At 39.9% G+C, this 19,772-nt stretch overlaps 1 protein-coding gene across 5 annotated transcripts in view; it reads right to left on the bottom strand.

Moving 5' to 3' along the window:
* Window positions 1–19,772, bottom strand: part of Dcun1d1 (DCN1, defective in cullin neddylation 1, domain containing 1 (S. cerevisiae)) — a 45,368-nt gene that overhangs the window by 9,403 nt on the left and 16,193 nt on the right. For 4 of the 5 annotated variants that reach the window (NM_001205361.1, NM_001205362.1, NM_033623.6 and 1 more), the window contains exons 2-4: window positions 19,464–19,680; window positions 17,494–17,662; window positions 14,713–14,843 (exon numbers count right to left, since the gene is read on the bottom strand). In NM_001205361.1, coding sequence (NP_001192290.1) covers window positions 14,713–14,843; window positions 17,494–17,662; window positions 19,464–19,680 — 517 coding nt within the window. Of the gene's footprint in view, window positions 1–4,472; window positions 7,241–7,684; window positions 7,773–14,712; window positions 14,844–17,493; window positions 17,663–19,463; window positions 19,681–19,772 lie in introns of those variants that run through there. The other variant, XR_003954274.1, reaches the window with a different exon arrangement.

The following is a 19,772-nucleotide window of genomic DNA, read 5'->3' on the forward strand; positions in this document are numbered from 1 at the left end:
AAAATCACACCAAAAATGAAGCCGACCCGAAGTCTAGACACCTCAACACACTCCTATGCATTTAGACTTACCTATTCTGAAGCTGTAGAGCTTCACACTGGATTTTACACTGTAATTGATGAATATAATTTTATGTACTTATCTATCACCAAAAATTAAAAATCCATGACACAGTTAGAACTAAAAATGATTATGATCCCTTTCATAACTCGTGTCCATCACCTGCCCTCTTTTCTCACACTGTATATTTAGCCTTTGCCTTCCTCTTTTCTATACTGAATCTGTGTGTGTGTGCGCGCACACGAGAGTGTATATGCATGCATGCACATGTGCGTGTATGTGTGTATGTGTATGTATAAGTGTGTGTGTATACACATGTATGTGTGTGTGTTCACATGTGTTTTGTTGGCTAGGTTTCACACATAAGAATATGTGCCTCAGTTGCCTTGTACTCTGTGACTTTTAGCTGATCCCAAAGGACTCTAATATCTAGTGTCATTTTCCAGTAAGAGCAGTCTGGTACCTTAAATCACAGAAACTACTTCCAAATTACACTTCTGCCTGTGTGCACATAGCATGGGGCCTATGAACACACTGCACCATCTAGTTCTGTCAATTCATCATCATGCTATCACCCAGCCCACCCTTAACTAGAATCCTCCATGCACTCATGCCTGACTCTTGGTTTCAGTCCTTCTTGATGCTGCATGCTGCCTCCATCCTGAAGGTCTGTGTCCATGCAGAACACATAAACTCTGTAACCTACTACGACTGGTTGCTGTACTCAAAACCAACATCTTCTGAAAGAGACATCACCAAAGTCTATTTGAATTGATGAAAATGGTGATTCAGTGAAGCTGTGAGCTACATTTTAAAGAATAATAATAAAGTTGTTGAGAAAGAAATCAGAAAAATAACCCTACTCACAGATCATACAACTAAGTCACTAATGTTAACCATAGGAGAGAGAGGTCTCGACAATGATGAAACTGAAACAAAAACATGAAAAGATCATCTGTGTTTTTGCACTAGAAGAATTAATGTTGCTCAAAATATCACAAGACACCAAATAATGTATAGACTCAATGACATTTTTCAAAGAACTAGGAAACCAACCTTAATATTCATGTAGAAGCATACCCTGAATAAGAGGATAAAGACTCAACTCAGTGGTACACCACTGTCTAGCCTGTACAAGAACCAAGTTCAACCCCAGGACCACAAACCCCCCCAAAAAAACCAATAAAATCAGAATAGCCAAAGCAGTCTTGAACAAAAATACTACATCCTGGGCGAGGTAAAGCATTTGCTGTATAAGCCTGACAGCCTGAGTTCAAAGCCCCAAATGTAGATGTAAGAACTAACTCCTTGAAGTTGTCCTCTGACTGCCTGCTCACCATGGCATGCATGCACCTGTGCTCGCTCGCTCTCTCTCTTACACACACACACACAAACAAATAATTGAAAACACTGGCATAGACATTGATCTTTTGGATGAGACCTCAAAAAAAACACAAAAGGCTAAAGCAGAATTCAAACCATGAAACTTTAGCATCATTGCAGAATGAGAGTGAAAACACTTGTAAACTGGTTATCTGACCAAAACCTAATTACAAAACTAAATAGAGAACTCAAGTCAATAGCAACAAAACATTCCAAAACGGAAAAAAACAAAACAAAACAAAACAAAACAAAACTGGGTGGTGGTGGGGGCATTGGTCTGAATACATATTTCTTAAAAGAAGAAATACAAATGGCCAACAGATACATTAAAAATAGTGCTCAAAAATTTCAACTCATAACTCTAATTGGAAAAGACAGATATGAAAAAATACTTGAGGCTCAGTGGCTGTTTCTTGTTCCTCCAGGGAGTCAAATGTAGCAAGTACCAATTGGGAAGCTCACAACCTCCTGTAACAAGCAGCTGTAGCGGATCCAACACTGCCTCCCTCATACACACTATAGACACTTGTATACACACGTTCATTAAAAAAAAATCAACAAATATTCACAAGGATGTGGAGAAAGAGAAACTGGGACTGTAAATTACTGCAGCCATTACAGGGGGAAAAGCTCCTCAGAAGACTAAAATTGGGAACTAGGCATGGCTGCACCCATCTCTAATCCCAAAGGGTTTGAAGCCATCCTAAGACCACACACTAAAAAAAAAAAAAAAAAAAAAAAAGGAGAAAACAAACACAAAAATCTACCATATGCTCTATGTTCTAAGGCAGCATCTGGATATCCAAAGAAAATTAAATAAACCTACCCAAGAGACAACTGCACTTTCATGTTTAGAGTAGTGCAGAATCAACCTAGGTGCAATGACAAATAGGAAAGAACATGCAGGACATTCCACAATAATTATAGCAACATTTACAACATTTACTGAAATTGGAGGATATAAATAAACTACCTAAATTCAAAGAGAATACAGATACATGTATTCTATACTGCCGGAGTCCAGCTTGGCCATGTAAGGGACAGTGTGGCATGGTTTCCTGCCCCTGGAACAGAGCCAGCAGGGCATGGGCCTCCACAGTGTTGATAAGGTTGCTGTGGGCATAAGGCTTGTTTTTATAATAGTGTACATATTTTCACATTCTTCCTTCAAGGAATGTCTTCTCTGCCAAGGTTAACAACTCCATGATAATCAGAGGCAGCATGAGTCTGGAGGCAAGGGCATGCCTACGTCTCAGCAAAATGGTAGAACATTGTGACTTTCAGGACAACCCTTAAGGCTGTGAGAATGAATGCTGAAAACAGGAGTTCAAAATTATATAATTTCTCAAATATGCAAAATATAAGGATGCAATATGAACTGTATAAGGAGCTTCATAGATCTAAAGGAACAGAGGCATCTGCACTATGAGCCAGCTGGTCAGAAAAATACTAAGGAAAGAGATAGTTTTTTTGTTTGTTTGCTTATGCTTACAAAGGTAGGTAGATTTCTGAGTTCAAGGTCAGCTGGGACAGAGCTAATTTAGGGCCAGGCATGTTCAGAGTAGTAATTTCAGGGTAGGGTACCACCTAGGTCTCTTACTGTCTGTGCTTGTGCTTGCTGTTTCTTTCTGAGAGTCAAGGGGCTGAGGTCTTGGGATGCTGATTCATGAGATACTCAGGAGGGAGCCTGGAGTAAAGACTGAATAGATATGCAAAATAAACAACTGGGCTTTTGGTCTACAAGAGCCATCCCAGAAAGAAACACCATCATAGAACAGTAGATAAGCAAATAAGGAACTCAAAGGGGGGGGGGGATAATAAAATGACATGAATAGATAAACAACCTTCAATAATAATTGTAATATCTGACACAATAGACTTCAAAGCACAATTAGAAGAGATCGATTCATACTGAATAAGGGAGCAACTCAAAATAATGCTTTAATACACATATGTGCTTTTATTTGTTAAGTTAGCACACAATATACTAGATACCATGGCATTTTCAAAGTATACTTGGGCAGATGTTCTTTCCCCGTCACCAGCCTCTTTACCGCCTCGTGTCCCATGTCCCTTCTGCACAGCCATCCTTCCTCATCACCCTTTCTACCTCTTTGGTGGTCTAAGCGAGAGCACCCGGCACCATGGATATGGATTCTTTTCTGTGGAGGACATGAGGATACACCCAGAAGCAGGACAGCTGGGTCACGTGACAGTCAATATTTTTAAATTTTTGAAAAACCTCCCATACTGAACTCATAACTGCACTGCTTTGCACTCACCAGAAATGAACTGAAGCTTCCTTCTCCCCATTCTTCCCAGCATGTACTGCTTTATTTTTATGATAACCATTCTAAGGTGAGATGGTAGATCAACTTACTTTGAATTTGCATTCCTCTGATAACAAGGGATGTTCAATATTTTTTAAAAACATTTGTTACCTGTTTCTTCTTTAAAAACCTCTTGTTAACTGGCAGTTTTAGGATTTTTTTAAGTGTTAATTTTTATAGTTCTTTGTAAATTCTTTCTGAAGTACAATTGGTTAGATTTTCTCCCATTTTGTGGGAATGTATGTTTCTTTTATTGTGCAGAAACACTTTAATGTAGTAGCATGTGTTAAACTGTGGGGCTAGTCCATGTGATGCCGGAGAGCTGCTTAGTAAACTCGTGCCTAACTTCAAGTGCATTCTCCATATTTTCCTCTAGCAGTTTCAAGTTTTAAATTAAGTTCTGTGATCTACTTCAAGTTGATTTTTGTACAGGGAAATATAAATTTAATTTCATTCTTTTACAAATAGACATCCAGTTTGGCCAAACAGACCACCTGTTTTTCATTGAACTGTTTTGACACTATTTCTGGGGCCTCTGCTCTGCCCCACTGGTCTCCAGTCTGTACACCAGCAGCAGACTGTCTCTCCACTATAGCTGATTTGAGCAGAGTCGTCGTTGGATGTCTAGCTGTGTTCTTTTGCCTTAGCACTGCTTTGCTCAGACCTGGTCTTTTCTGGTTCCACATGAATTTTTGGTTGTTTTTTTTTTTTTTTTTTTTTTTTTTTTTTTCTGGTTCAGTGAAGGACATGAGGATTCTGATGGGAGTCACACATATGGATTTACTTTTGGTGATATGGCTGTTCTCACAGACTCAATTCTGCTAGTCCAGGATCATGGGATGTGCCTTGCCACCCTAGGATCTTTGGTGTCCTTTTCCAGTGCCTTGAAGCATTTACTCAAGGGGCAGTCTTTCCTTGTTTTGACTAGATTTACTCACAGGTATTTTTTTTCTCAGCTGTTATTAATGAGGCATTTTCCCCAATTTCTTTCTCTTTTTACACTGATTTTTTTTTTCTAAAATGCTTATCAGAACTGAGTCAGAGTCATTTTAAAAATAAAACTTATTTCTTTTTTTTTTTTAATTTATTTTTTATTAGGTATTTTCCTCGTTTACATTTTCAATGCTATCCCAAAAGTCCCCCATACCCCACCCCATCCCCTACCCACCCACTCCCCCTTTTTGGCCCTTGCGTTCCCCTGTACTGGGGCATATAAAGTTTGCAAGTCCAATGGGCCTCTCTTTGCAGTGATGGCTGACTAGGCCATCTTTTGATACATATGCAGCTAGAGACAAGAGCTCCGGGGTACTGCTTAGTTTATATTGTTGTTCCACCTATAGGGTTGCAGTTCCCTTTAGCTCCTTGGGTAATAGCTGACTGTGATCATCCACTTCTGTGTTTGCTAGGCCCCGGCATAGTTTCACAAGAGACAGCTATATCTGGGTCCTTTCAGCAAAATCTTGCTATACACTGATTTTTTTTTTTTTCTTTCATCCTACAACTTTACCCAAAGTGTTCGTTAGATCTAGGATTTCTCTGGTAGAAATTTCTCTGTCTACAAATAGGGATACATTACTCGTCCTCCTCTTACCCTGTCCCTTTTACATCTTTCTCTTCTCTTGTTACTGCTAAGACTTTGAGCAGTTTACTGAACATGAGACATAACAGTAGTTATCTCTGCCCCATTTATGATTTTAAAGGAAATATTCTCAGTTTTTGTCCATGTAATATAACATCGGTTGCAAATTTGTAGTAATAACTTCTTATTTTATGGCAATGCTAATGTCTCCAGCATTTAAATCATGAAGGCACACTGATCTTTGTCAAATGCCTTTTCTTCATTTCTGTACCTTGTCCTTAAGTTATTTAAGGACTTACTGCATTTATTAATTTGCATATGATGAATCAACCTTCAATTTTAATGTGCTCCTGAATTTGGTCTGAAAGTATGTTAACAATTTTTTCATGTATGTTCATTGAAGAAACTGGCATGAAGTTTTCCTCTTATCATTGTCTTTTTACCTGGTTTGGGTATCGAGGAAATAATGAATCCGTAAAATAAATACGGTAATATTTCCTCCCTTTATAGAAAACATAATTCTAAATGTATTGTTCTAACCAGCTTCAGAGACAAACTCTCCTGGATCTGAAGACCCGGATGTAATCTCAGTGCAACAACAGTGGCTCAAATCAGTATCCTACTCTCACCAACAAAATCATTCAGACAAACAAAACAAAACAAAAATATAAGTCAAATGAAATTATTATTCAACGGACCTAATGGGACCTTGAGAACATTCCATTAAAAACCTCAGTATATATACTGTTCTAGCAGATCATGACATACTCTAAAAAATAATCACATAACAGGGCATAAAACAAGCGAACCATTTCTTTTATTCTATCCAATCATGATGGAAATAGTTAACATCAACAGCAAGAGAAATGACAGAAAATAGGCAAACTTATGGATGAGGAACAAATCACTACTGAATGAGGGTCACTGTAGTTTAAAAAATTAAGAATGCTTAAGAATCAAATGAAAATCAAAACTTAACATACCAAAACCCATGGGCTACAGTCAGTGAAAGCAATCTAAAGAGGAGAGTTAATAGCTTCAAGAAGTGTCCATGCTGAAAAATCAAAGAATACAGAGAGGACAGGGCGAATAAAGAGTAAAGTCCTGGGCCAACTAAGCCTGAAGACCTGAATGAAGACCAGAGTATAACCCTTACCACCTAAAGGGCCAGAAGGAATGATTCCCACAGTCGTCTAACCTCTACATATATGAATGTGTGTATTCATGTGAATGGCGTGTGCAAACACACATACAAATAAAGTTGTCCAACCTCTACGTAAGTGCCTTGTGTGTGTGTGTGTGTGTGTGTGTGAGAACACACACACACACACAAATAAAATAAATATTAAAAGTCTGAGCTCTAAATATAACTCAAAAAAGTACTTTAGGACCTTGGGAGGGGGAGAACACAGCAAAGCTACAATTGGTAGACAGAAATAGATAATAAAGATCAGGACAGAAATGAGTAAAATAGGGCTGGTGAGATGGGTAAGCGAATATGGAAGTCTGATGAGGCCTACTGTGGGGAGCGGGTGTGGCAGCAGTCCCAAAGGCGCCAGGGACTGCAGCTAAGTCATATGACTTGCACCTAACTTCCTCATATAAGACACAAACATCTTGAGTGCTGCGCAGGTGTACCAGGATACAGGTGAATCCAATTTGGTGGAGATTTGCCCCTGCTGCCCTGATTAGCTGAAGCCTCGTGACTGGCGAGGGGGCGTGGCCTGCGGTGCGTGGATGAGAGAGAGTATAAAAGGAGTGAGAGGCCCAGGGTTCGGGGGAGATATAAACAAGAAGAATCAGGACTGAATAAACTGCTGTTAGAAGGACTGGTGGTCGCGTCGTTCTTGCTGGTCGAGAGCGGGCGCGATAGCCTACGGTTTGATCCCTACAACACAGAGAGTGGAAGGAGAGAACTGACTCCTTTAAGTTGTCTGACTTCCACGTGTCATGACGTGCATGCACATGCACACACACATACACACACACACGTTCTCCCTCTCCTTCTCACTCTCTCTCCCCCACCCCAATCAATCAATAAATGCATGGTTTAAGTTAAAAAAAGAAGAAACAATGAAGAAGGAATGAAATCCAATGAAAGCGTGTGTGGCTGTTCTCAGCCCATGCTGAGCTTGCTGCCTACATCTTCTGAGCTCTTCCTCAGAGGCTGAACTTTTCTCTTTCCCCTTTCTTTGCGGAATGCCAAAATCCTAAGCATGCTTGCCTTAACACCAGGTTTCTCTGAAGAACCAACCCCGCTTTTTATAGCTTCTGACTTTTACATCATCACTGTTGATGCTAACTCAAAAAAGCAGGAAGTTTTCTTCCTCACCACGTCCTTCCTCCAGGAACCACCAGGAACTGAAGCTTCTCCACATTGTTCCGTTTTACTGTTTTCTGTCAAATTCTAGTAAATGGTCCTTGAGCGCCAAAGAAAGTAACAACAACACAGTGCAAAACATCAGTGACACAGAGGTGCTTCTTCCAATGGATAAAATTACGATGTGAAAAAGGACATATTAAAACAGTTTTGAATTAAAAGAAAAATCATGAAAATCCATCTTAAAACACATCCTAGAGGCCTGGGGGAATAGTGTTGTTGGTAGTGTCCTAGTATAGCATGCACATGGTGCAAAGGGTTGCCATGAGAACCACCTGAGCTATTCATGGAAACGCTCTCTAGAGTGTTATCAATTTGCCCAGGTGTGATGGCTCCTACCTGTCATCTCAGCACTTGGGAAGCAGAGGCAGAGGATCCTTATGAGGCCAGTCTAGCTGAGTTAGCAACTTCCAGGCCAGTCAAAGCCACATAGGAAGAGACACCAACTCCTCCGCCCCCACCCCAAACAAAACAACAACAAAGAACACTGTAAACTATTTCTAAGCAAGTTCTTTTCTGAGCTAACGTTTCACTATGGAGCTTGGCTTGGAACTAACAATCCCCCAGCCTCAGCCTTGGGTGCTAGGATAGACAGGTACTACTCCAGCTGGCTTAAGAGTAAATAATTAAACAATAAGGTTAAGATCTTTAAAATCCAGAACAATCAGGAGACAGGAACCAAGAACGGACTGGGACAGGATCCTTCCAGTGGAGCTGACCCTGTGCCACAGCACTCCATACCCAAATAACGCCAGCAGAGAGCTGGTCTCCCAGGAGTGCGGAAACATCTGTGAGCACAGGTAAGACCACCACCTCTGCTCTGAGGGACCCACTTGGAACCCTCAGGACACAGGAACTAAGCAGCAGCCTGGGACAGGATCCTTCCAGTTTCTGTCTGCATCCGAAGCTGATCCTCTGCCACAACATTACATACCAAAATACCCTCAGGAGAGAGCTGGTCTTCCAGGAGTGCCGACACACCTGTGAGCACAGGTAACACCACCACTTCTGCTCAAATTCCTAGCCCAAGAGGGACCCGCCCAGAGCCATTAGGACTCAAGAACCAAGGAACAGCTGGGGCAGGATCCTTCAGGTTTCTGTCTGCACTGGGGAGCCGACCTGTGTGTGCCACAGCTCTCCATATCCAAATCACTCCCAGAGAGAAACAGTCTCCCAGGAGTACTGACACACAGGCTTCCAGGAAGGATAAGACAGCAAGACCAGCCAACTACCAGAGATAACCAGATGAAAAGAGCAAGGGCAAGAACATAATCAACAGAAATCAAGGCTATGCTGCATCAGCAGAACCCACTTCTGCCACCACAGCAAGCCCTGGATACCCCAACACACCAGAACAATAAGACTGATTTAAAACCACATCTCATGATGATGAAAGAGGAATTTAAGGAGGACTTAAATAACTCCCTTAAAGAAACACAGGTAAAACAGCTAGAAGCCCTTAAAGAGGAAACACAAAAATACCTTAAAGAATTACAGGAAAACACAACCAAACAGGTGAAGGAACTGAAAAAAAAATCCAGGACCTAAAATTGGAAACAGAATCAATAAGGAAATCACAAAGGGAGACAACTGTGGAGACAGAAAACCTAGGAAAGAGATCAGGAGTCATAGATGCAAGCATCACCCACAGAATACAAGAGATAGAAGAGAGAATCTCAGGCGCAGAAGCTACCATAGAAAACATTGCCACAACAGTCAAAGAAAATGCAAAGTGCAAAAAGCTCCTAACTCAAAACATCCAGAAAATCCAGGAGACAATGAGAAGATCAAACCTAAGGATAACAGGTATACAAGACAGTGAAGATTCCCAAATTAAAGGGCCAGTAAATATCCTCAACAAAATTATAGAAGAAAACTTCACAAACCTAAAGAGATGTCCATGACAAACAAGAAGCCTACAGAACACCAAATAGATTGGACCAGAAAAGAAATTCCTCCCATCACATAACAGTCAAAACACCAAATGCACTAAACAAAGAATATTAAAAGCAGTAAGGGAAAAATGTCAAGTAACATATAAAGGTAGACCTATCAAAATTACACCAGACTTCTCACCAGAGATCCTGGGCAGATGTCAGACAGACCCTAAGAGAACACAAATGCCAGCCCAGGCTACTATACCCAGCAAAGTTCTCAATTAACATAGATGGGGAAACCAAAACAAAACAAAAACAAATTTAAACAGTGTCTTTCTACAAATCCAGTACTACAAAGAATAATAAGGGGAAAACTCCAACACAAGGAGGGAAACTACACCCTAGAAAAAGCAAGAAAATAATATTTTTTTTTTTTTTTTTTTTTTTTGGTTTTTTCAAGACAGGGTTTCTCTGTATAGCCCTGGCTGTCCTGAAACTCAATTTGTAGCCCAGGCTGGCCTCAAAGTCAGAAATACGCCTGCCTCTGCCTCCCAAGTGCTAGGATTAAAGGCATGCGCCACCACCGCCTGGCAAAAATAATCTTTTAACAAACCAAAAAGAAGACAGCCACACAAAACTACAAATAACATCAAAAATAACGGGACACAACAATCACTGTTCCTTAATATCTCTTAATATCAATGGACTCAATTTTCCAATAAAAAGATGTAGAATAACAGACTGGATATGTAAACCGTACCCAACATTTTGCTGTATACAGGAAACTCACCTCAGTGTCAAAGACAGACATTAACTCAGAGTAAAGGGCTGGAAAACAATTTTCCAAGCAAACGGTCCCAAGAAACAAGCTGGAGTAGCCATTCTAGTATCAGAATAAAATCAACTTTCAACCAAAGTTATCAAAAAGGATAAGGAAAGACACTTCATACTCATCGAAGAACTCTCAATTCTGAACATCTATGCTCCAAATGCAAGGGCACCCATATTCATAAAAGAAACTCTATAAAACTCAAAGCACACATCGGACCTCAGACAATAATAGTGGGAGATTTTAACACCCCACTCTCATCAATGGACAGATCATGGAAACAGAAACACATTGAAACTAACAGAAGTTATGGACCAAATGCATTTAACAGATATCTATAAAACATTTCAACTGAAAACAAAAGAATCTATTTTCTTCGTAGGACCTCATGGTTCCTTCTCCAAAATTGACCTCATAATTGGTAACACAACAGGATTGAAATTATCTCATGCATCCTATCAGATTACCACAAACTAAGGCTGGTCTTCAATAACAACAAAAATGACAGAAAGCCGACATATACACGGAAACTGAACAACACTCTACTCAATAACTTGGTTAAGGAAGAAATAAAGAAATTAAAGACTTTTTAGAATTTAATGAAAAGAAAGGTACAACATACCCAAACTTATGGGGCAAAATGAAAGCAGGCTAAGAGGAAAACTCATAGCTCTGAGTGCCTCCAAAAAGAAACTGGAGAGAACATACACTAGCAGCTTGACAACACACCTGAAATCTCTAGAACAAAAGGAAGTGAATATACCCAAGAGGAGTAGATGGCATGAAATAATCAAACTCAGGGCTGAAATCAACCAAGTAGAAACAAAAAGAACTACACAAAGAATCAACAATATCAGGAGCTGGTTCTTTGAGAAAATCAGCATGATACATAAACTCTTAATATCAATGGACTCTTAACCAGACTATCTAGAGGGCACATAGTATCCAAATAAACAAAATCAGAAATGAAAAGGAAGATATAACAACAGAAACTGAAGAAATTTAAAAAATCATCAGATCCTACTATAAAAGCCTATACTCAACAAAATTCGAAAAACTGGATGAAATGGACAATTTTCTAGACAGATACCAGGTACCAAAGTTAAATCAGGATCAGATAAACAATCTAAACAGTTCCATATCCCCTAAAGAAATAGAAACAGTCATTAGTAGTCTCCCAACCAAAAACAGCCCAGGGTTTAGTGCAGAGTTCTATTAGACCTTCAAAGAAGACCTAATTCCAATACTCCTCAAACTAGTCCACAAAATTGAAACAGAAGGAACACTATTCAACTTGTTCTATGAAGCCACAATTACTCTGATACCTAAACAACACAAAGACCCAACAAAGAAAGGGAACCTCACACCAATTTCCTTTATGAATATCAATGTAAAAATACTCAATAAAATTCTCGCAAACCAAATCCAAGAACACATCAAAACGATCATCCATCATGATCAAGTAGGCTTCATCCCAGGGATGCAGGGATGGTTCAATAAGCGGAAATCCATCAACATAATCCACTATATAAACAAACTCAAAGAAAAAAATCCATATGCTCTTGTCTTTAGATGCTGAGAAAGCATTTGACAAAATCCAACACCCATTCATGATAAAAGTCTTGGAAAGATCAGGAATTCAAGGCCCATACCTAACCATGATAAAAGCAATCTACAGCAAACCAGTAGCCAACATCAAAGTAAATGGTGAGAAGCTGGAAGCAATCCCACTAAAATCAGGGACTAGACAAGGCTGCCCACTTTCTCCCTACCTATTCAATATAGTACTCAAAGTCCTAGCCAGAGCAATTAAACAACCAAAGGAGGTCAAAGAGATACAAATTAGAAAGGAAGAAGTAAAAATATCACTATTTGCAGATGATATGTTAGTAAGCGACCACAAAAATTCCACCAGAGAACTCCTAAACCTGATAACTTCAGCAAAGCAGCTGGATATAAAATTAACTCAAAAAAATCAGTGGCCTTCCTCTACTCAAAGGGTAAACAGACTGAGAAAGAAATTAGGGAAACAACACCCTTCCCAGTAGTCACAAATAATATAAAATACCTTGGTGTGACCCTAACCAAGCCAATGAAAGATCTGCATGAGAAAAACTTCCAGTCTCTGAAGAAAGAAATGGAAGATCTCAGAAGATGGAAAGATCTCCCATGCTCAATGATTGGCAGGATTAATATAGTAAAAATGGCCATCTTGCTGAAAGCACTCTACAGATTCAATGCAACCCCCATCAAAATTTCAACTCAATTCTTCTAGAATTAGAAAGGGCAATTTGCAAATTCATCTGGAATAACCAAAAACCTAGGATAGTGAAAACTCTTCTCAACAATAAAAGAACTTCTGGGGGATCACCAGCCCTGACCTCAAGCTGTACTGCAGAGCAATTGTGATAAAAACTGCATATTATTGGTACAGTGACAGGCAGTTAGATCAATGGGATAGAACTGAAGACCCAGAAATGAACCCATGGTCACTTGATCTTTGACAAAGGAGCTAAAACCATCCAGTGGAAAAAAGACAACATCTTCAACAAATGGTGCTGGCTCAACTGGTGGCTAGCATGTAGAAGAATACACATCTACCCAGTCTTATCTCCTTGTACAAAGCTCAAGTCCAAGAGGATCAAGGACCTCCACATAAAACCAGATACACTGAACTAATAGAGGAGAAAGTGAGGAAGAGCCTCGAGGATATGGGCACAGGGGAAAATTACCTGAACAGAATACCAATAGCTTATGCTCTAAGATCAAAAATTGACAAATGGAACCTCATAAAATTGCAAAAATTCTGTAAGGACAAAGGACACTGTCAAACAGGATAAAACGGCATCCAACAGATTGGGAAAAGATCTTTATCAACCCTACATTTGATAGAGGGCTAATATTCAATAAACAAAACAGTAAACAAAGAATTCTCAACTGAGGAATACCAAATGGCTGAGAAGTACCTAAAGAAATGTTCAACATCCTTAGTCATCAGGAAAATGCAAATCAAAACAATCCTGAGATTCCACCTCACAAAGTCAGAATGGCTAAAATCAAAAACTCAGGTGACAGCAGATGCTGGGGAGGATGTGGAGAAAGAGGAACACTCCTCCATTGCTGGTGGGATTGCAAGCTGGTACAACCACTCTGAAAATCAGTTTGGTGGTTCCTTAAAAAATTATACATAGTACTACCAGAGGACTCAGATATACCACTCCTGGGCATATACCCAGAAGATGTCCACTATCATCAGGTACATTAAAAGCTCACATTCAACAGGATCACTGTCATGGAAAAACTCCCCGTGGTCCCATTTCTCACATACTCCAACTCAAAACATTTTTGTCCCATATTCAAAAGAAGCCCATGGTTATTAATTTAGCTGTTCTGTATCTTACCAACTTCCTGTCTCTCTAAAATCAAATCAATGCCTTCACTCTTCCATAGTTTCAACTTATCTTTAAGTGTGGGAGCCCCCAGCTCTTCATTATCACTGCCTTTCTTTATCCAGCCAGATAACAAGCCTTCCATTGCTCTCTCCAAAGCCTTGAAAACACCTTCCAATCTCTCTGGCTTTAGTTACTCCTCCTCTTCTTTGGAACTCTCTCTTTACTACTCTGTATTGTCTACTGTTGTCTAAGCTTTTTGGAACTTTGTAAATTCCATTTCACCTTTTACTTTCACAGCCCCTAATTGGCCCAAAGCAAACAAATGCACACTGTACTTTGTACAAACTGGTTGATCTAAACTTTTCCTAAGATGAGGTGATACCACAGGGCAAAGATGCTCTGCAATGTTCACTGCTTTCCCAGTAAGATTATTAGTCACAGTCATTTTCTTTTCACCCTTTCTTACAGATTTCAAATGTGAAAAGAAAAGAACCAGAAATGAAGACTTTGTGCCCTATATCTGTGACACAGTGACCTTGCAACGTATCTTTGTAGATCCTAAGGCCCTAAAACTTTCTTGAGCCTCTTTGGACAGAAAGAGCCTATAAACAAATGCCAGTGAAATCCTAAGGGCCACTTCTGTTGTGTAGCTAGACCTTTTGTGTTTTAACAATTCAGTGGTTCCCATAAGACATCCAAGCGACCCTCTGCTGCACCATGCCCACAGTTCCCTAACTAAATACTCAGTGCTCCTTGTTTTCCAAAGCTGCTATTTTCATAACATTATGTTCAAACCACAAGATTTTCTATTGCAAAAGTGATACACTATCAATGTATTTAAATATATGTAAAATACCAAATATAATTTTAAAATATTCTTACCTAATCCTTTTTGTCCTGGATTCTTTGCAAAATTAAAAGTAAACTGGTAAAAATCCTTAAATCGTCCTGGTTCTTTCAATTCTTGTTCCATCTTGGGTATTTGGGCCTTTAGTTTTTCTATGCTGTCACATCTACATTATAAAATTAAGTTTATAAATGGTTAACTTTTCGCTATAAATTAAAAACTTAACTTAATTATTCCTATGAGGGCTTGCATTTGTTTCCTAAAACTTATGTTTAAAAAATCAGATAGGTAGGATTTCCTCTGTTTACATAAGTCCCTCACTGACCCTGAACTTTTGGAGCGCACCATGCCCACCCCCGATATACACGGCTTCTTCCTACACATATATAGCTGTGATACAAAGTGCAACTTACAGAAAAGACAAAGCAAGAGATTAAACGGAACTAATATTAAAATAGCTATGCAGTAATGGGAAGGCTATGCACATGTTCTCTCTCTACTGAAATGGCAATGCGCTCTGGCACGCCTTCATTGCCAGCATCACTACCCTTATACTTTCGGGTACCTGAACACAAGTACTGGTCACGAGACCAAGGCTGGTGCTAACCCCCACCACTGTGGTAACTAAGAAAGCCACTAAATGACTAACAAGCAGGCAGGGTACAGTGGGGCCATGCTGGACAAAGAGACAGCTTATTCTTAGGCAGGACAGCAGGACAGTTTAAAATCATCTCTACTCAGAATGATGCCCAACTTAAAACTTAGGGATTTTTTTCTTGGAAACTTTCAGCCAATAATTTGTGAACACAGTCAACTATGAGTCACTAAAGCTTCACAAAGCCATGGGTGAAGGGGAACTCTTGTCTAGAGTTGGCACAAAAAGATGACAAAGCCCACAGTGATGGAATGTTACAATTACTGCTTCTAAAAGAAATTGGCTATGCTTTTTAAATATATTAATTCACCAAACTCTCGACACGCTGACTTGCAGACTCCACTTCTGTGTCCACGAAGAGACAAGAATGTACAAACTCAGCTCCATATCCGTCTCTTTCACTGCGGTAGGGACAGCTAGCGCTGCAGGTAGACCAAGGGATAGCTTCCAAACTAGGCCTCTTGCTAAGGACGTGTTCTTCTTGAAAACTTGCTTTTAATAAATACTAGCTAAGACCTGTAGTACCTTCAACTAAATTATTTAATGCAGAATTAGGGTTTTTCCCTATGTTTACAAAGCTTTCAACATGTACCAAACTACTTTCCTCCTAGCAATGGACTTAGGGCAGAAGTGTCCTATATCTTAAAGATTCCACAAACAAATCAACTCAGTCTATCCTCTAAACACTTCTGCTTTCTATCTTCCTTCTATATTCTCTGTAACATTTCATAGGATGCACTGTTATTATGTTTTCCATAAGCAGAGACATTGCTTTTCCATAGTTCTAGTGAGATGTGTCTCTGATGGTAAAGCCCAGCAGGCATAGGACGAGCCAGGGTGGGGCACATTACTAACTTATTGTCTCTTCATGTAAGCCCACCCTGCTTTGTAGTTGCCAGTCACAAACCCCTGGATATCATTTCTCTTGCCAGCTCCCTCAGTGTCAGGGTCTACTGACAACAGGGTCTACAGGGCTAAAAGGCCAGGGGAGAAAGGAGAATTTTACCCAGGCTGCTGTCAGTAGAGGGAAATGCTGTTAGTGTCCGAAAGGTCCCAGTGCTATCTCCCAGTGCTGATAACTCCTTCAATAGCCCCCATGCCCCATCCCCCTACCCCTGCCTTCTAACCAGTTTTATCCACCACAGTAGCAGCTTCTGAGCAGGCACCCTGCTCCTGCAGCCCTGTTTCTTCCCAGAGACTGAATTCTGACCTGACTGACTGGCTCACTTCATGAAGCCCCAGGGGTGGCAACAGCTACTGCCACCTCTTCACACATTCAGGTTTTTTTACATGGTGTAGTACTTCTTTAAATTTTCTATGGTCAAATTACTGAAGAGGTTGTGTCCTGACTGTGTCCAGCTTTCCAAAGCCCCTGTGACTCAGTAAGCAGAATCCTGCTTTTAGTCCCGACTGGAATATCACCTGGTTTTATCATCTCTTATGGGTCAGTAAACTATTTCCCTCACAGAGTGGTTATAAACAGACAGGCAAAAGAGTTCTGGGAATGAAGCCCAGCTCAGTCAAGGTTAGCTTTTGGTTTTGTTATAGTTTGGATAGGCTCTCACACTGCAGGCCTAGCTGGCCTTGAGCTCCTGTGTAGCTGGGGATGACCTTAACTCCTGACCCTCGTGCATGTGCCTTCCAAGGGCTGGGATTCCACCATGCCCAGATTTCAGATTACTTCTGTAGTCCTGAGAGTCAACTAGCAATTGTCAGCAAACCTTTTCCTCACTTTTCAATCTACTTATGCAAACCTGTTCACTAACCAGCCATCGAGGCAGTAAGCAGAGCCAAAAGCACTTAATATTTCTATGGACCCTCTAGTTCTTAAAATCTACATTTTTTATCACTTCAGAATACACAGCCTCAAAATAGAAAATAAGTGTTCATTTTACTTTGTTATGTTAAATACTATTGTCAGACAATTTTAATACTAGTGACTCCTAGGAAGAAACGACTAGAACAATGTAGTTAGAGAAGGCTACAAAATTATACAGGCATTTGGCAAACCCAGAAAATACCAGGGAGACAACATATGAACTCAGTACTGTTTGTAGGCTAGTAAAAACTTAAATTTCCATTTAAAGCAGAAGACAAAACTGAAGAGAAAGCTCCATCATCTCGGAGAGCACCTCGTCTCCTCGGAAAGTCCCATACTCACCCTAACTCTGTCATGCCATCCATGAACTCCTGTTTGGAGAACTCGCACTGTGTGGCCGCCCTGAACTTCCATGCAATGATCAACACACTGATGCTGGCTGGATCGAGGGCCAGATCATCACAGAACTGCTGTATACCATCTATTCCAATTTTATTTTCATCCTGAGGGTCTTTAAAAACACCAATACAGAATAAAATTAGTGCCATCCTTTGTTACACTCCTAACAAAAGATACTGTTTTGTTTTCTATTTTAAAACAAATCACAATATACCAGAGACATGAAGTTGTATTATTTTCACAGATGTTTCCCCACATAACAGCCTATGTCAGTGCACCCCTAAGTAGTACTGTTAAAGTGTACAGGAAAGTGTAAAAGTAGTTGGATAGTTAATTTTTAAAAATCTCACTAACACAGCCACAGGCTTGGTGCTACATGCCTTTAGTCCCAGTACAAGAGGCAGAGGCAGGCAGATTTCTGTGAGTTCAAGATCAGCATGGTCTACACAGTGAATAGATAGAGCTACATAGTAAGAGCTGTAAAAACAAAACAAACAAACAAACAAAAAAAAACCCAAAGAACACACACATACACACACACACACACACCTACCTATGTGAAAATGTCACACACACACAAATAAAATCAGACATGCTTATACAGGGACAAGAGACTTTTAAGTCAAGGCACCCATATTTTATTAAGTACTCAAAATTAACCAATGTTAAATTAGAAATTCTTTTTACTTAGAACAAAATTCATTTTACCACAATTGCTTAAGTCTTAATAAAATGAAATATACAATTCAACCTTTAATCTCAACAGTTTAAGTATCTGATGTTTACAAAAGGAAAACTATTTTTTTAAAAAATAGACAGATACGAAGAGAGAGGCTCATCTATATTGTTACCAAATATGATTTGCTTTTTTAAAAAAAAGTAAAATATATAGATTAAACTGAAGTTGGGGACCCCTATGAAGGAATTAGGGGAAGGATTGAAGGAGATGAAGGGGAGGGTAACCCCATGAAAAAATGAGCAGTCTCAACTAACCTGGACCTCAGGGAGCTCCCAGAGACTGAGCCACCAACCAGGCAGCATCTGCAGGCTGGTCTGAGGCCCCAGCACATATATAGCAGAGGACTGCCTGGTCTGGCCTCAGTGGGAGAAGATGTGCCTAAGGAGGGGGATTGCTCATGAGGTGGGGAGTTGGGAGGAGGTTCCCTCTTAGAGGCAAGGAGGAGGTGGATAAGATGAAGAACTGTGGGAAGGGGGACCAGGAGGGGGCAACAGATGGAATATAAATAAATAAAATAATTTTAAAAAGAAAAGATGTAAGATATCTGGTGATGACAATAGTGTAAAACAGGCTGGGTGTGTAGCAACACTTTGGAGCATGAATTATGGATATACTATAATCCCATCTAGGGGAAATCTTGAAAATAACTCTACTAATCTGCGTAAAAACATAAAAGACATGTATGTATCTATACTGGACTATTACGTATACGTTATACTGAGGAGAATAAGGAACAGATAAACTGTTATCCTTTTTTTTTCTTCTTCTGCTTTTTCCCTTTTCCAAGAGAGTCTTACAATTTAAGCTAACCTTGAACTCTTCAATCTGACTGCCTTCACCTCTGAGATGAAGGCTTCTGCCACTGATCTCAGCTGTTCGGCTTTTTAAAAGAGCGTTACTTTACCAAAAGTTATTATACAGACTTTCTTAAACCTGGCTCAGCAAATTTTACAAACACAAGGTTAGGAAAAATGGCCTCCAATCTTCCATTCTCAAACTGCAGAATGGGGGAGAGGCCAAGAAGAGATTAAGTAGAAAGGAGAATGCGTTCTCTTGGAAGATCTTGTTAGCTCCAGGGTCTGCTATAGTTCTCATGAGCACACTGAACTCCAACATCTGGGAAGACAACTTCTCAGGACAAGGCACGACTTTTAACACCGAATCAAATACTCACCTTTGTATCTAGTGTACAGTTGCTCTAACTTCTTCCTGTCCAACGATCCTTTTACACTCTCCCGTATATAAAGTTCTGGATTTTGAAAAAAATTATCTGTTGCAACATCTAACTTCCAGTCATTTTGAGAAAGACAACTTACTGCAGTTTTCTCACTAGATTGTGTGAAGATCATAAACTGACGAACTTTATCCTTCTGCGATGATTTCAACTTGTTCTAGGAGAACCAGAAAACAAACTGAAACTATACAGCAGCGCTACACATTTCAATGTAGCTAACTGTAGTCATTAGTAAGGGGTTTTTCCCAC

Source organism: Mus musculus, chromosome 3 (genome assembly GCF_000001635.26).
Source record: "Mus musculus strain C57BL/6J chromosome 3, GRCm38.p6 C57BL/6J".
Classification (NCBI taxonomy): domain Eukaryota; kingdom Metazoa; phylum Chordata; class Mammalia; order Rodentia; family Muridae; genus Mus; species Mus musculus.